This window comes from Xyrauchen texanus, chromosome 11, assembly GCF_025860055.1.
Source record: "Xyrauchen texanus isolate HMW12.3.18 chromosome 11, RBS_HiC_50CHRs, whole genome shotgun sequence".
NCBI lineage: Eukaryota > Metazoa > Chordata > Actinopteri > Cypriniformes > Catostomidae > Xyrauchen > Xyrauchen texanus.
The window spans coordinates 16,552,906-16,571,589 of record NC_068286.1 but is presented as its reverse complement, the minus strand read 5'-3'; the positions used below and the strand labels follow the sequence as shown (position 1 = coordinate 16,571,589).

General features: G+C 37.2%; 1 protein-coding gene across 2 annotated transcripts; it reads left to right on the top strand.

Annotated features, from left to right (window-relative positions):
- The first annotated feature begins 889 nt into the window (after positions 1-889).
- On the top strand, positions 890-18,623 carry LOC127651802 (coiled-coil domain-containing protein 149-B-like). Of its 2 annotated transcripts, XM_052137818.1 has the most exons (13): positions 890-1,039; positions 6,231-6,392; positions 6,514-6,552; positions 8,691-8,798; positions 8,957-9,073; positions 9,251-9,423; positions 10,982-11,054; positions 11,166-11,250; positions 11,757-11,904; positions 12,226-12,302; positions 12,498-12,530; positions 12,828-12,914; positions 15,425-18,623. In XM_052137818.1, exons 1-13 carry the CDS (start codon positions 989-991, stop codon positions 15,988-15,990), a joined length of 1,719 nt encoding a protein of 572 aa, XP_051993778.1. In that variant the 5' UTR covers positions 890-988; the 3' UTR covers positions 15,991-18,623. The 2 variants fall into 2 exon arrangements, with proteins under 2 accessions (XP_051993778.1, XP_051993779.1); XM_052137819.1 differs by lacking the exon at positions 12,498-12,530.
- The last annotated feature ends 61 nt before the right edge of the window (positions 18,624-18,684 follow it).

Sequence of the window (18,684 nt, the reverse complement as noted above, 5' to 3'; positions counted from 1 at the left end):
CGACATGCTTAGCTTTATCAAATTATCAAGCCATTTTTATTATTTTTTAAATAAAAGTAATTAAAGAGTAGAATATAGGCCTATTGTTGACACATATCAGCCTTTGATGCTTTAATGTTGCAAATAAAAGACATCCATATGCGATTTACTGCTCTGACAAGTGTAATTGTCAGTCCCCATTCAAACCAATGTCCCACATTAACATAGGCACCCGTGTTACCAGAGAGTATTTAGCAGAGACGGGCCACTTCTATTAAAATGAATGGGAGAAATTGGAACGCTCATCCAGAAACCTCTGTGCGCACAACGGTCAACGGATGTAGACAGGAAATCCCACCTTAAAGTTAAAAGAGCCAATCACATTTTAGATACAGACATCACCTGTCAATGAACTTTAAAATGCGCATGCACATCAAGCCGGGAAAATTGCGTTGTTTTTCTTCTTTGCGTAATATGAAGTAAAAATCACCATGTATGATACCAGTATTGTCGGGTTTTATTGGTGCTTTGAAATATGCTCTTTGATCGTAATCTTGACCAACCATGTTTTAGATTTTGGTATTTCTCCATTCAAGTAGTTAGGAACTGCACTGCCATGACTTGAAATAGCCTCCCGAGAGCGTTCCAAAGATGGCTGACAGTGGAATGCCTTGATAGAGAGACTTTGATGTTATCCTGTGAAACCGTTAAGCTCTTAAACTATGTCACATTCATTAGAACAGACATCGATCATAAAAAGCAGGTTAATAACGATACCAACATTTTATTATTAATATTCTATGAATCTGCTGAAAAGGCAAGAATAATTATTCACGTCCACACGCACATCCCCAGTTAACATGATCCAAAGTTGATCCATAACACCGGAAATGATGTAGTGTACGTGATGTTGATGAATCCTGAAACATGTAATCGTGTCGATGCTTATGCCTTGACTAATTCGTTTTTCTCCTGAATGATTTATTCGAGGGATATTTAAGGAGCGAATATGAATCCTTCCAGAAGAAGCGAAAGCGATTGGCAAGGTTTGGTGAATGAGGTAGGAAAATGCAGTCGTTATTGATGCCTCATGCTTCTCTGCACCATATGAATCATCCTAATAACATTATGTCTCACTAGATGATATTTGAATTAGACTCGACGACGAGGTAAATACAAGGGGTTTTCTAAATTATATCAGTGTGATTTGCTGATGTACCGCTCAGAAAAATATGAAAGCTATGCTTCTAACTGTGTTCAAAATGTTTTTATATATACTACATAACGATCGTACTTCTCACCAATAGAGTGGCTTGGTTGAAAAGCTCTCAGTATTTTATTAAATGCCTTGTATAGTAATAAAATCATAAAGAAGTTACGTCTGACACGACATTATCTGTTGAGGATTAATTGTAGTCTCTCTATCCTTTACGTCAAGATCCATCACCGGTGTTGAATTAAGCGTGGACCTCAAATTAAAGTTAGACAGATCTAGAAAATTCTGGTTTTAAACTACAGTTATGCGATATTCCAGTGCGACGTTTAAATTATTATTATTATTATTTCATAATTTACTACATATCCTATCGGTAAGCATACATGAATATTACAAAATGTGACATACGCATTTTAAGCTTAATTTGTTCTTGTTGTAGACGTAAAATGTTAATAATGTATTCAGCTGTTAACCATATAGACCGATCAGCCACAACATTAAAACCACCTGACTAATATTGTGTAGGTCCCGCTCGTGTCGCTAAAACAGCGCCAACCCGCATCTTCAGATATTCTTCTCACCGCGTGCAGAGCGTTTATCTGAATTACTGTAGACATTGTCAGTTCAAACCAGTCTGGCCATTCTCTTTTGACCTCTCTCATCTACAAGGCATTTCCAGCCGCAGAATTGCTGCTCACGGGATGTTTTTTGTTTTTGGCAGCAATCAGATTAAAATCTACATACATACTCAAACCAGCCGGTCTGGCACCAAGAAACATCCATGCGATTATCCAATCAGCCAATCATGTAGCTGCAGTGCATAAAGTCATGCTGATATGGGTCAGAAGCTTCAGTTAATGTTCACATCATCCATCAGAATGGGGAAAAATGTGGTCGCAGTGATATGGACCGGCATGGTTGTTGGTGCCAGATGGCCTGTTTTGAGTATTTCTGTTACTGAGGGGGACTTACACAATATTTGGCAGTAGGGCTTAGTGATATATCTAATATTAATGATATAATTGAAATAATTTGCTGACAATGTAAAATTTACCAATATCTTTATGATTTTAACGTGCTTTCATTTGGCCATTAAGTTTCATAAAGAGCGCATCGGCAGACTAATTTCACAATCCTTCAGGGCTGCTCAATTGATCAAAATAACCATAACCATAAAAATGGTCACATGTGATTATTAATCCACAAAAGGCAATTTAAAGACAGATAAACATCTGTTTGTGATTCAGAACAAACCAGTGACACACTGATCTGTGTGCACGTGCATGGCGGCGCACTCAGATCAGTTCATGTGCACTGTGAAATAAAAGTAAAGCAGGTTCAAGCGTTTGCACAATTCCAAACATTAGTAACCGCTACAAGATATTATACAAATCTTCACTGTATAACAGAAAAGGAAAAGATTACAGCATTTCAGGAAATGCAGAACATTGCAAACTGTCAAATACAAATTTCCCTTTCTGTGTCACAATAAAAGCTCCTTGTGAAGTTGAAGTAAATACAACAGCATTCGGTGTCAAAATAAAAGCCCTAGGTGGAGGTGAAGTAAATTGAAATAAATTATTTTTGTATAATGCAAATCTAATAATCGGAATTCAGCATTATATTATAATAATAAACCTGATATGTCCCACAGTAATAATTCAGTATTATGCAATGTTCAACTGGGGTTTCAAAAATAAGTCAGTGAAGTAGCTTTGCACACCTTGGTCATTCACAAAAATGTAGAAGTGAAAACATATGAAGGTAAATAATGATTTATATTAAGCTACTATGTATCATTGTATATGAAGTGTATATCAATTAAAATTATTGAATTTCATTGTCCCTTTTGTTTTTGTTTCTTTAAAATATGATTTAAAATATTTAATCTACTTGGCTGCAGTGTCTGTTTGATGAAATGATGATATGATGGTTCCTCTGATAAAAAAATAAATAATTTGAGCCGTTTTAGAGCAAATAATTAATTATCAAGATATTTATAGAAAATTGTAAATTTGCTGAAAAATATAGAGATATAATTTAAGACATATCACCCAGCCCTGTTAGGCAGGTGGTTGTAATGTTGTGGCTGATCGGTGTATGTAGGTAGGGAGGTTAGATAGGAAAAATGTCCTGGCCACCTGAAGGCATTTTACATAAAATGTAGAATACATTTTTTTGAAACGTAGTAGTTACAGCCAGACCTAAGTGCAACGAATGGTCAACCACTTCAATGGTAATTTTGCCTTAAAGGGGTCATGACATGGTTTTTTTTATTGTATTATTATGTTCCCTTAGGTGCAATTATAGTATTAATATATATTTTTTTTAAGAAAAACTTCTAAAATCTAGTGATTTATGACCTTTTCCCACCCTGTTTCTCATCCTCTGATTCAAACAGTCTGTTTTGGGGGCGTTTTCCATTTAAGACTTCAGTGTTAACGCCCACTGTTATGATTGGCTAACGTCAGTGCCTATGTATCAATTATTGACGCCCCCAGCCAGAACAATATGCAAGTAAACTAAGTAAAAACACTGTGATTATTCATAATGAATGAAATTGCGCTTTAAAAAGTAGTTTAAAGTTTAAAATAGATTACTTACAGTTTAGCGTCGTCGTTGTTCCCAGAATAGTCGGCACGGACTTATCTTTGAGCAACAGTTTTCTGGCAAAGCCAGCATCATATTGAGATTTGTTCTCAAAACAGTCATCCTTAAAATGTACAGAACAAACGCTTAAGTTAACACTGCCGTGACTGGAACGTCCGCAAAAAATAAACTGCATCCATTTTTCCCTGACGTCTGGATCTTTCGGCAGCTTATTCAGAGGTTTTGTTTGACCACAGCCAGGAACAGCACATCTGTGTGGCATCGTAATTTTCCTGTGCACAAGTAGTCTCTGTCAGAGCTCGCTGTCCATCGACTGAACACTTGTGAGGCGCACGGCGATACTGAAATGAGCGTAGTTGTCTTGCGCTTAAATCGTAGTTATCTTGTGCTGGAGGCGGTCATATGCAAACGCTGTTACGTCACTTCTAACCGACACGTCACTTCTAACCATGAATCCAGAACCAGCTGTATTTTGAGCTTGATTAAATAAATGATTCGTTTAGAATGGGGAGGACGTCTTAAAATATTAAACTTGCAGGACGTTTTAATGATACAAAGACCTCTTATATACCAAAAGATCAAGGCAAATTTGGTTTCTCATGTCATGACCCCTTTAAAACTGAATAGTTCTTCATATGAGCCATACAAAGCATTGTTAATAAAAGACAACACTTTGATCTTGCAGTGATGACTAATACATTCATCCAGTGGCATAGCCAGAAAATTACTTTGGATGCTTTTTGCAGCAAATTGCAGCATGTGTATGTGAAAAGTGCTTTTCAAATAAAACTGACTTGACTTAATTTCCATTAAGTTACCTTTGTTATCTCTTCTTTTGTGCACATCATGACAATGTACAGTAGAAATTAATTATTTTGTCCAATCATCTTTTCTAAAAAAAACCTCATTGCTTCACCATGTTCAAACAGTAATTTGATGTTTTTAGAGTACTTGACTGAAAGCCAATTACATGAGATTGCCATTTATTTATTTATTATATTATTTTCTAACTCAGTTTCACAAATTTGTTACGATTTGAATTTAATTTGAATTTTTATTGTTGAGGATAACCCCTTGAGATGAAACATCTCGTTTTCGAGGGGTCCTGAGAACTGATTTTCAGGTGTTAGAATTAGTGGTTGACCGATATATATTCCGAATTTTTTAGTTATCGCATCGGCTGATACATTTTCCCCTTTGGCCGATTTGTTTCTTGAGGGCACTGAGAATCACCTGCTTGCATGTGAAGAGACTGAGACATGTAAATGACCAGTCACAGTTTGTTTTGTTGCGTGCCATTGTGTTACTGCAATAATAGACCGGTGTGCAACACTGTGTTATTTAAACGGTCCGCATATTAGAGCATCGCCAGAGCTCATAATGTTAAAGTGCTCACCTGTTTCATTCTCCATCTCTGCTCCTCAACAGTTCCCTGTAACTTTTAACTGTCTTGTCTAATGATAAAAAGGCATATATCTATAAAACATATATCATATACCGTCTGCAAATATGTGCATATCTCGTTTGAACAGATGTAATAAACCAACCTCACACAACTTCAGCATGTCCAGCATCCTGTGGAATGTTCATAAATCTTCCTCTGAAGCAAGTATTCTAACAGTCTCTCCTCAACAGTTCCCTGTAACTTTTCTAATGATAAAAGGCAAATACCAATACCTCCAATCAAAAACCATCTATTTTTTCCTGTTGAGTTCTTATCATCTATCCTCTTCTGAAGTGCGTATCAGCCAGTATCAAAACATCAGGCTCAGGATCAAAATGACCTCTGATTCACAAATCATGATGGTAGTCTGTGACGGTCCAAGTAGGAGATCCAGGCTGCAAGAGCGCATGAGTGCAACTTCAAAGTAAATGCGTTTCACACGTGCTGTGAGTAAATGTCTTATTCATAATGCACTGTATGTGGAATTGGTTTGATTCAGTATTTTTTGAGAAAATGCGATTGCTAAAGTGGACATGCTATCCATGGCTGCTGGACTACTGTGTGTACTCTTATTTCTCTTCTTCCTAATATATTGACAATTTCTTCATGTGCAAATACATTACAAAAAACAGAAATCATTCTACCAGTTAAAATACAATATATATATTTTTTTAAATTATTTTTTACAAAGTTAAAGTTTAGTGTGAAATTGAGTAAATATAGTGCTAAATAAGAGTGTATAAATGTTTTAGCAATTTTATGTTTATCTTATTTACTATATTAAATGTATCGGCCTTTAGGCCACCCTGCCCTCTGGATATCGTCATTGGACATTAAAAAACCCTTATCGGTCAATCACTAATTGCAGTTTATGCCTCTTATTTTCTTATGTTTTGGGTGGAAATGGGTCAGTTTGGGTGGACCTATGCCCCCGCGTTCATCCGAAACATTAAAACACTGTTGTTTTCTTTCTGTGCCCAGTTCCTGGTGTGCAAGAGAAAGCTGGAGAGTAAGAAAGAGGCACTGCTGATCTTATCTAAAGAGCTGGACACCTGCCAGCAGGAACGAGATCAGTTCAAGTTGATGGCAAACCAGCTCCGTGAGCGCCACCAAGGGCTGAAGAAAAAGTACAGAGAGCTCATAGTATGTATTTTAGTAAATTAATTCCATTGTAAATCTAATGTATTTCAAATAAATTAAACAGTAGTATTGAAATGTAAAGTACAAGACTTTAACATTATAATAAACTTTTTTTAATTGACAGGACGGTGACCCCTCTCTGCCTCCTGAAAAAAGAAAACAAGTATGTCTGAGTTTACACCTACTATACTTTCAACATTAAATTAAGTATAAAAGGATTGTTCACCCTGAATAGAAATCCTGTCCTCGTTTACTCCCCCTAATGTTTTTCCCAAACCCGTTTGACTCTCTATTTTCTCAAGAACACAAAAGAGGTGCATCCCAAACCGCACACTTATGCACTATTTTACGTCAAGTAGTGCGAGTTGTATGTTTACACTGAAAATGCAACAAAAGAAGTGTACTACGAGTACGCGGATGATGCACTTTTTCGACCGTCAAAACGTAGTGTGGAATGTTGGACACTTCGCGCACTCAGCACACACAGCTTGTCGTATACAGCGGAAGGGGCGGAGTGCGCGAAGTGTTCAAAATTCCACACTCCGTTTTTACGGTCAAAAAGTGCATCATCCGGGTACTCGTAGTGAACTTCATTTTGTTGCATTTTCAGGTGGTGATCTGGCAAAACAATTGTAAATAATGGAGAACATGACAACTAGCGAAACTTCTGTGTAGACAGCACCTTACAAAAGTGAGTTAAACGCTTTACCATTATACCATGCTGTGTGAATATGTATATTATTGAGATACAAGTGTTGAACCATGGTTGGATAGCGTGCTAAAGCTAGCGTCAACACAAGGCTTGGGTTTGAAACATCACTTCCGTCACCTGTTAAACGGCAAGCGCTTTCGTGTTGTAAAAAGTGTTCCATTTGGGATGATACTACACTTTGAAAATTCATACACTACATGGCTGAGTGCATAGTACATTTCTTAAGTGTATAGCGTGTCATTTGAGACTTAGCTAAATTTCATAAGCTAAACGCTAAAAAAGTTAAGCTAAATGACAGCATAAAGGCCACTTCATACTTCTTACGAAATCGAAGAACGAATGGGTGTGACGTCATTTAGAATAAAATAAAGCCAAAAAGAACGGTATATTGAGTTTGTTTTGGTTGTTGTTTGGCTTGCTGGGGCGTACTTTCAGGAAAAAGTTTTATTGAACACCTTCTCACTACCTTTGGTCAAGATCATCAGTAGATGTGACCTGGAGTTCCACCTACTTTGAGGCTGACTACTAATTCCCATTCAATCAGTTAAGAACAGATAACATCAATCATATAACGATTACAATTGTTCACGTAGAAATATTTTCCAAGACCATGTCATGCAAATTTGTATTTTAAAAAAAATGAGTCTTCAAAAGGAATCAAATATACTCGAATCCTCGTAAGTGCCCATTCACTCTGTTGTGTGATATGCTACTTCGCTCATGTACCATCTGCACTGAAAGCGATTCACACGTCTGCCTAATGTAATGTACAGTATGCTTATCATTATTGTTTTATGTGTATTCTGCCAATTAACACTTTTTTTTATACACCTGTCTTTGCAGTAGTATCAGTTTCATCATTAATTACAATAACAGAGTGTAATTGCCACATATTATGGCTGTATATAGCGTGTTAGTGCATTAGTGCCATGAATGCAAAAGGTAATCATTACAAAGTACACATTATCTACTACTTGATATATATTAATTTAAATCATCATCGAGTTGTTAAAACGGCTTCTTTTACTGATCTCATGTGAATTCAACTCATAGAATTAGGCATGAAGTCATCAATAACGCTTTATTAGTTGATGTTTTAGTCTTGAGTGTTCTATATTTAAATATACCTCTTGACACCTCCCACAGCAGATTTGCGGATGTCTAAATTTTTATAAACAGTATGTCGTTGCTCAGATGTTTCAAACTTCTTTTTGTCTCTGAGCGAAGAATGAAGAAAAACTTTATTGTGAGTGTGCTGGGGCCTTTAGTCACTATTCACTTGTATTGTATGGTAAAAAGATGCCATGCAAGTGAATGGTGACTGAGACTAATATACTGCCTAACATCTCTTTTTGTATTCCATAAAAGAAAAGAGGTCATATGGGTTTGGAACAACATGAGGGAGTACATGATAATGCCATTTAATTGTTGAGTGAACTAGCCCTTTAAATATAGGCAAATCTTCTGTTAGAATCTCCAGTATGCATATGCATAAGACTACAGATAATTTGACTATATGGTCACAAAACATGTAGAAGCCAACCCTGTGTTGAGACTGTTGTTGAACTGATGTCTTTAACTTGCTACAGGTCAATCTGGCCCAGTTACATAGAGACTCCCGAGAACAGAACAAAGAGCTGAGTGAACAGTTGAAGGAACTGAACCAACGTTTAACAGAGGTGCAGGGTGATAACAAGGTATGGGCTCACACAGGTCTGCTCTTTTCATTGTCTTTTTCAATGACTCAACATTTTGCATACATTGGCATGGTTAATTTTTAACTGATTGAGTGAAATGTTTTGATTTTGATCACTATTGTGGTGGCACAGATATCTGCCAAATTTTTCTTCCATAGCTGCTGAGGATGACCATCGCAAAGCAGCGTCTGGGGGATGAGGAGGTGGGGGCTCGTCACTTTCCTGCCCACGAGAGAGAAGATCTTGTTCAGCAGTTAGAGAGAGCTCGAGAACAGGTGCGTTGCTCTCGGCATTCCACACCCAAAAATGAAAATATTTAGTTGCCCTCATTTTGTTCCAAACCAAAATGACTTGCTATCGTCCATGGAACGTGGGATGACACTATAAATTCCAGAAAAATATAGAAATCCAAAGGTAAATCTATTTTGTGATTTTATCTTGCTGTGTTGTAGAATGAAGCACTGGAACAAAGCTTGAAGTCTGCCACAGATGAACTTCAGGATGTTAGAGCAGAGCGTAATGTGTATCAGGAGAAATCCCATAGACAAAATCTAGAAATTAACCACATCCTGGGTAGCAACGAGAACTGCATCCTTGATATAGATGCGCTATGTATGGAGAACAGGTCAGTGGAAACCTGCTCAGGATGCATTGCATACATTTAAAATTAAAAGTACGACTCAAATAAGTAAAATGCCATGTAATTGTAATATGGATGACTTGGGACACACACAGATTAAAGGATTAGTTCACCCAAAATTGAAAATTGGCTCATAATTTACTCATTCTCATCCCTTCCCATATGTGTACGACTTTCTTCTTCAGAACATTTAGAAGAATATTTCAGCTCTGTATGTCCTTAAAATGCAAGTGTATGGGTGCCATGTTTTTGAAGCTCCAAAAAGCATGTACAGCCATCATAAAAGTAATCCGTTGAGCTATCAATTTAAAAAGATATTTATTAAAAATTCACGAGGGTCAAGCGCGTTGGCAAGTTCACGCAAGACCTTACATGTGAAATTGGGGAAAAAACTGAAGAACAGTGTTGTTTACAACAGACGAGCATAGATATCATATATAGATGCCTCATTCAGCTGGTTTTGATATGTCAACTGGGGCACCATCTTGAAACAGTGAATGAGGAGAGCTGTTGGAATTGGTTTGAATGCAAGTGAGTGAGTGAGTGGAGGAGATGCCTCAGACAGAGCACCTTGCTCAGACCACTGAATAAACTCCTTTTGTGTCGAAAAAGTACCACGGTACATAGAAACAGCTGCTAATATGAGTCTACTGTACGTATGAATATCTTTGCAGAGGAGGGTTACGCGATTGCATGCGAGAGGCAGTTTGAACTCCGCTCATCAGCGTACAAACCTCAAGCTGGCTGGAAGTGACATTTTTTTGTAAAAAAAAGTTATAAATATTTATCTATTTTTTACACACACCTAGCGTATTTCTTCATAATACATTAGACTAGTGGAATCAAATAGATTATTTTTATGATGGCTATATGTGCTTTTTGGAGCTGAATTATTCTTTTAAAACTCTTAATTTGTGTTCTGCTAAAGAAATAAAGTCAGACACATCTGGGATGGCATGAGGGTGAGTAAATCAGGAGAGAATTTTCATTTTTAGGTGAACTAATCCTTTTAAGATACATATGCAGAGGTTTCTTATTTAACACATAAATTATACTCCATTTCTAAAATCCATAAACCAGTCCAAGATAATGTCAAAAACATTTAACAACATCCAAAATATAAGGGCAAATATCTCTCAAGAATCAAGGATCACAAAAATGGTCACCAGTAACATGGCTTAGGAGTTCAGAGCACTGTTTGAAAGACATGTTAATGGAATGGTTTTAACTGGTTAATAATTACCTTTATAAGCATGTGGGTGTCTGTAACGTGATTAGAATTGTGGTGAGACTGACCTCTGGTGGTGTACTATGAAAATGACATGTATACATATACATAATACAGATACAGGAGTCATTCATGGTATCATGGTAGTCCCATGATGACTAAATATCTGCTTTACAGAATAACATCTGAAATAACAACATAAAAATGAATAATATCTTCAAAATGCCCATGGTATTTCAGCTGGTCCTGTTGTGGATATACAGTTTGTTTAATAGGTTGAAGCTATACTACACATATTTGGCTCTGTTTTTGTAGATATCTGCATGAGCGGCTTATGCAGCTTCAGGAGGAGGTCAGTCTCCACAAATCAAATGTCATGAAGTACAAGGTATTTATAACACACACAACCGAATTTATGTGCATGTTATTGAAACTTTAAGGGAAGCCATTGTCATTCTTCATTCATATGTAGAGAACATACAAATGTGTTTAATTCCAGAGTGCTTTAGAAAGCAAGAAGAACTGCAAAGTCTATGGCAAAAATAACAGCAGTGCTTTAACCGGTGTCCTGTCTGCCAAACAAGGTACTAAACAAGACTTGTACAGTAGGACTGTAACATTAAAGGTGCACACAATAAATTGTTTTTTTATAAAATGAATTGTAGCTTTGACAAATAGAATTCAAATAATGTACACTCGCATGAGATGAAGTCTCCTGTCATATTAGTAGCCTAGAAAATGCTGTTTTATTCTACATGGAGTGGGTCCGCTCCCTCGTGTTGGCCACCATGTTGAGATCACATGACTAACTATGTTTTGCAATTGAGCCGTGCTACTACTAAGAATAATATTGATGTTTTAAATGCTTTCCCAGCATTCAAGGTGCTTTACAAAGTGCATCTAAACAAAACATGCAAACTGAACAACATAACAATAAATATACAGATGCAACATAACAACGGAGCACAATTCAATAGCATAGTCCATAACTTGAGTCCATGACTCAATTTTGGGTGAACTATCCTTTTGAATGTATTCAAATTTCTTTTAAAGAATTGCATGTTTGAAGCTACAGCTGTTATGCTTTCAGTGCAAGAGCTGTTGCTGTCTGAGGAGAATGGCTGCAGTCTCCCAGTCACTCCTCAGTCCATTAGTGACCTGAAGTCTCTGGCCACGGCTCTGCTGGAGACCATTCACGAGAAGAACATGATCATTCAGCATCAACGCCAAACCAACAAGTATGTTGCAAAACTACACTACAACTTGAATCAGGATAAATAGATTTGAATTTTTCTTATTTTTATTTGTTTGTTTAGTTTGTTAATCCTTTTATTCGTTGTCATTTTTAATTGATTTGCTTGAGTAATTGATTGAGTGATTCCACCTTGTTCTTGCCATAAAAATAGCCTTTGGTGCTGATATGGCATTGGAAAATAAAGCATCATAAAACGCTATTGACAATTAAAGTGACAATTAAAACATTCATAGATGCATTAAAGCTGATGTACTTTTAATGCAATAGTAAAAAGACAATTTAGCTATTGTTTTTTGTGTAACAGGATCCTGGGAAACCGGGTTGCAGAACTTGAGAAGAAGTTGAAAACATTGGAAGTGTCTGGGTTGTGGAGTCTGCCAGGTAAGCGTTACACCCAATCCAAGGCAGTTTTCATTTTTCACATTGATCATTTGAATGCATTTTAGTGCTCGGATATTTGCTCTTAATCGCAATTAATATTTTGAGTACTTCTTTGTAAAAGAAACTCTTGATTCAAGATTTTAAATGACTTCCTGTTGCTCTCCCCTTTCTGCTTTCCTTCTTTTCTCTCTGGAGGCATCACCTACAACGTGTCTCTTGGACTAGGGAGTATGTCTGCTATTCAGTATCATTTTGCCTTTTATTCTTTACTGCAGATCTTGGTTTTGATTTATTGAACTTATTCTCTTTCTATGTAAATGCACATTCATTTTTGGCTTTGTCAGGTGGTCTACATTCAGATGTGGATATACAGTGTTGTATAAATATTGAATTTATATATTTATTTTCTAAACCAAATATAGTCTCTTAACTTTACAAGTTTTGTAATTCTTATAATATAGCTACGATTTGCATCAAGTATACTGAATAATAGTACATTTGTGTTGACTCGAATGTCCTTGACAGGAAGGAAAGCTGTTATTGTCCTCAGTGACTCTCAGCATGTTCAGCCCACCACAGAACAGTCAGTACATCTAACACCTAAGTCAGTGGGTGAGTTATTGCATATAATGTACCAGTAATTATGTATGTGTGTGTGTGTGTGTGTATATATATATATATATATACACACACACACACACAGTGCATCCGTAAAGTATTCACCGCGCTTCACTTTTTACACATTTTATTATGTTACAGCCTTATTCCAAAATGGATTAAATAAATTATTTTCCTCAAAATTCTACAAACAATACCCCATAATGACAACGTGAAAGAGAGTTTATTTGAAATCTTTGCAAATGTATTAAAAATAAAAAAAATCACATGTACGTAAGTATTCACAGCCTTTGCCATGACACTCAAAATTGAGCTCAGGTACATCCTGTTTCCACTGATCATCCTTGAGATATTTCTACAACTTGTTTGGAGTCCACCTGTGGTAAATTCAGTTGATTGCACATGATTTGGAAAGGCACACACCTGTCTATATAAGGTCCCACACTTAACAGTGCATGTCAGAACACAAACCCAGCCATGAAGTCCAAGGAATTGTCTGTAGACCTCTGAGACAGGATTGTATCGAGGCACAGATCTGGGGAAGGGTACAGAAAATTTCTGCAGCATTGAAGGTCCCAATGAGCACAGTGGCCTCCATCATCTGTAAATGGAAGAAGTTTGGAACCACTAGGACTCTTCCTAGAAATGGCTGCCTGGCCAAACTGAGTGATGGGGGGAGAAAGGCCTTAGTCAGGGAGGTGAACAAGAACCTGATGGTTATTCTGAAAGAGCTCCAGCGTTTCTCCGTGGAGAGAGGAGAACCTTCCAGAAGAACAATCATCTCTGCAGCACTCCACCAATCAGGCCTGTATGGTAGAGTCGCCAGACGAAAGCCACTCCTCAGTAAAAGGCACATGGCAGCCCGCCTGGAGTTTGCCAAAAGGCACCTGAAGGACTCTCAGACCATGAGAAACTAAATTATCTGGTTTGATGAAACAAAGGTTGAACTCTTTGGCCTGAATGGCAAGCGTCATGTCTGGAGGAAACAGGCACCGCTCATCACCTGGCCAATACCATCCCTACAGTGAAGCATGATGGTCGCAGCATCATGCTGTAGGGATGTTTTTCAGCGGCAGGAACTGGGAGACTAGTCAGGATTGAGGGAAAGATGAATGTAGCAATGTACAGAGACATCCTTGATGAAAACCTTCTTTAGAGCGCTCTGGACCTCAGACTAAGGCAAAGGTTCATCTTCCAACAGGACAACGACCCTAATCACACAGCCAAGATAACAAAGGGACAACTCTGTGAGTGTCCTTGAGTGGCCCAGCCAGAGCCTAGACTTGAACCCGAGTGAACATCTCTGGAGTGATCTGAAAATGGCTGTGCACCGATGCTCCCCATCCAACCTGATGGAGCTCGAGAGGTCCTGCAAAGAAGAATGGGAGAAACTGCCCAAAAATAGGTGTGCCAAGCTTGTAGCATCATACTCAAAAAGACTTGAGGCTGTAATTGTTGCCAAAGGTGCTTCAACAAAGTGTGTGTGTGTGTGTGTGTGTATATATATTAAAAAAAATGTGTTGGTCAACATTTGGAAGTAATTTAGCATTTTACATGGGCTCAAAGCTGACAAACACGGACTTAAAGGTTTAGTTCACCAAAAAATGTAAATTCTCATCATTTACTCACCCTCATGTCATCCCAGATGTGAATGACTTGCTTTCTTCTGCAGAACACAAATTATGATTTTTAAAAGAATATTTCAGCTCTGTAGGTCCATACAATACAAGTGAATGGGTTGACTTGGGAAGACTTGAACCCCCAAAAAGGCATCATAAAAGTAATCCATAAGACTCCAAAAACACATGAAGAAGACTGTGAAAGTTGAGATTGACTGAACATGGATTCATAGTAAAAAAAGGACTTCTATTGATGATCTCTTTTATGAGCCATGAGTGGTGGTGGCGTAGTGGGCTAAAGCACTGAACTGGTAATCAGAGGGTCGCTGGTTCGATTCCCACAGCTACCACCATTGTGTCCTTGAGCAAGACACTTAACTCCAGGTTGCTCCGGGGGGATTGTCCCTGTAATAAGTGCACTGTAAGTCGCTTTGGATAAAAAGCATCTGCCAAATGTATAAATGTAAATGTTTTATGATGCCTTTATGCGCTTTTTGGAGCTTCTGATTTTTTGCACCCCTTCACTTGCATTGTATGGACCAAAAAAGCTGAGAAATTCTTCTAAAAATGGTTGTTTGTGTTCTGCAGATGAAAGAAATTAACTTACATCTGGGACGGCATGAGGGTGAGTAAATCATGAATTTTCATTTTTGGGTGAACTATTCTTTTAAAGTCACAAAACTAATTTCATGGGCTCTATAAGTGTCCAAAGGTGTTTGAACGCTTTGGGGCCACTGTATATGTCTTCAAAAACAATAACACATTTCTGAAGTCTGTTTCTGATGTAGACTTTTAGGTGTTTTTAATGTAGTTTTGTAAAAATCGCATGAATAATTATGCTCTTTAAAAATTACATCTTGGTCATGATCATTGTGTTCAATCTAGCTTCAGTAGGAGATGAAGAGATACTGACTGGAGAAGAGGTCACAGAGGACACTGGACTCGGTGTAGTCATCGGTCAAAACGATTGTCAAGCTATAGCAGTTGAGGTGAACCAAACGGGTGGGTATTTTAACACCCCCTATTCAGGCTCTCAAATTCCACAATCCAGTGAATCAGTAGAAAGTATCCTGCCTGTGGTGATCGCAGAGTGTAAATCCCTTGCTTGTTGTGACTCTATGAAGCCCATGTGTCTCGCTGAGAGTGGATCAGAAAAATGTGAGATTGAAGCATGGCAACACAATGATTTGGAAAGCCCTTTACATCAATCTATGAACAGGGAAGTGTCTTTCGAAAATTCAGAACAAAAAGCTGAGAATGATGTTCCTGTTGTTTACTTTGAGGAGGACAGTCTACCTTTGGCTTCAGAGAATTGTGTCAGTTTTGACTCTTTTTCTGCATCTGAGCCTTGTACATCAGAACAGCAAACAGAAAAATCAGTTGATAAAGAAACTGAGCATGCTTCCCTAAACACAAGTCCTCCTTCTCAAAAGCCATCACACCAGGAATGAACGTCACTCAAGAATGTGTAATGACAACTTCCATTTTTTAAAATGTTTTTCAAACCCCACAACTTGTTGAATAGTTCACCCAAAAATGAAATTTCTCTCATCATTTACTCACCCTCATGCCATCACAGATGTGTGACTTACTTTCTTCTGCTGAACACAAAAATCTGTTTTGTAGGTATATCCAATGCAAGTAAATGGTGACCAGAACTTTGAAGCTCAAAAAAGAACATAAAGGTAGCATAATAGTAATCCATAAGATTACATTACATCAGAAGCGATATGATAGGTGTGGGTGAGAAACAGAACAATATTGAAGTCTTTTTGTACTATAAAGCCACTTTCAAACATCCCTCCAGTGCATGTTCACAAGAGTTCTTTTTTGTGCAAATATATTTAGTCTTTTCCTTTACTTTGGTCCTCCCTTTTTTCTTTCTCCTCCCTGCCCAGTAGGTGGAGATGTGCATAAAGAATGCAAAGAGTTTCAAAGTTCTAGTCAGAAATATTCTTCTAAAAAAATCTTTATTTTTCTGTTCAGTAGAAGAAAGTCACAAATCTAGAATGACATAATGGTGAGTAAATGATGAGAGCATTTTCATTTTTGGGTGAACTATTCCTTTGAAATATAAAAGTACACAATGGAAATGACTGTGGCAAGAGAACTAATGAAGAATCCCCAAATGTTCAAATGAAACAAAGAAAAACAATGACATGGAATATAAACCACAAGGTAGCTGTTAAAATGAGCAATGTTGTTAAAAAATCACTTTCTGGGGTTGTCTGATCTCAGATTATCAAGAATGTCAGGTGACATGTTAGATGTGCAGTTGCCATTAGCAGCTATGATGATACTAGTACCAGCTAAACTAAAAAACTAAGTGTTTTTTTTCCCCATTGTGAAATAGTTTCAAACACATTTGTGTCTTGGCTGTTTTAAATGTATTTATAATTACATCAGAGATGTATTTTTGTGGGTAAAACTAAACAAAAACGTAGTTTTGAATTGTGATGCTAATCTCTCAACCTTCTTGTGGTATCTCACTCATGAGTAAAATGCAACACACAACTCTTGTTTCATGTTTCATTAATTTTTTATTTATTTATTTCTTTTTTATTTCATTTAAGTCATACTCTGTAGATCACTTTACAATTATCAAAATTGAAGGATGTGTCCTTCATTTGTACAGTTAATAACTTAATTGATTAACAAAAGCACTGAGTTGCAGTACATTATACAGTATGTGTGTATGTGTGTATATACATATATTCAAACAATAACGTATAGGTTTTGGAAGGAAATTGGTACTTTAATTCACCAAAGTGGCATCAACTGAACACATAGTATAGTCAGGACATTACTGATGTATAAAAACAGCACCATCACTATTTAAAAAAAGTCATTTTTGATCAAATCTAGACAGGCCCCAATTCCAGCAGCCATCACTCCAACACCTTATCCTTGAGTAATCATGCTAAATTGCTAATTTGGTAATAGAAAATCACTTGCCATTATAACAAACACAGTTGAAAGCTAATTAGTTTGTTAAATGAAGCTGAACATTGTCTTGGTGTTTGTTTTTGAGTCACCGCAGTATGCAATAGACTGGCATGTCTTGGCATGGCATGATTAATGTCAATATTAGGGCAAAAATGGGAAAAAAGAAACAGCTTTCTCTAGAAACTCATCAGTCAATCATTGTTTTGAGGAATGAAGGCTATACGATGCTTGAAATTGCCAAAAAACTGAAGATTTCATACAAAGTTGTACACTACAATCTTCAAAGACGAAGGACAACTGGCTCTAACAAGGACAGAAAGAGATGTGGAAGGCCAGATGTACAACTAAATAAGAGGATAAGTACATCAGCGTGACTAGTTTGAGAAATAGACACCTCACATGTCCTCAGCTGATAGCTTCATTGAATTCTACCCGCTCAACACCAGTTTCATGTACAACAATAAAGAGAAGACTCAGGGGTGCAGGCCTAATGGGAAGAATTGCAAAGAAAAAGCCACTTTTGAAAAGTAGGCAAAGAAACAGACATTTGACAACAGATAATTGGAAAAGAGTGTTATGGATCTTAACCCCATTGAGCTTTTGTGGGATCAGCTAGACTGTAAGGTGCGTGAAAAGTGCAACAAGACAGCCGCATCTATGGCATGTGCTACAAGAAGTGTGGGGTGAAATGTCACCCGAGTATCTGGAGAAGCTGACAGCTGGAATGCCAAGGATCTGCAAAGCTGTTTTTAAGTCTTATTGTTCTTAATGTCTTTACTGACTGCAAAAAGCTCCCCATTGCACTGTTTCCATTATGAAAATTATACACTAATAATATAAAGGTACACTCTTTTTCAAGTTATTTTTGTAGGTGAACAACTACTAGAGACAGCAGGGACTTGATTTACAACATTTAATTATTTAACCTTTTTGCATGGAGCAAAACAAATAATTGTGTCCCACTCTGTCCAATCAAACCTTTTGAGTGCAAAGACACCCCAATCAATACAGAGGAGCACTATGCCCTTACAAAGCAATGAAACATTATTCCATTTAAAATGTCAAAAACAACAATACCAAATTACTCTAGCTTTTGAAAATTAATGCAGCAGAGAAAGATCACTGTATTGAATGTATATCTTTGTACCAAAACAGTACTGCTTTGATGGAGGTAAGGATTTCTGCTGGTCTTATGGATA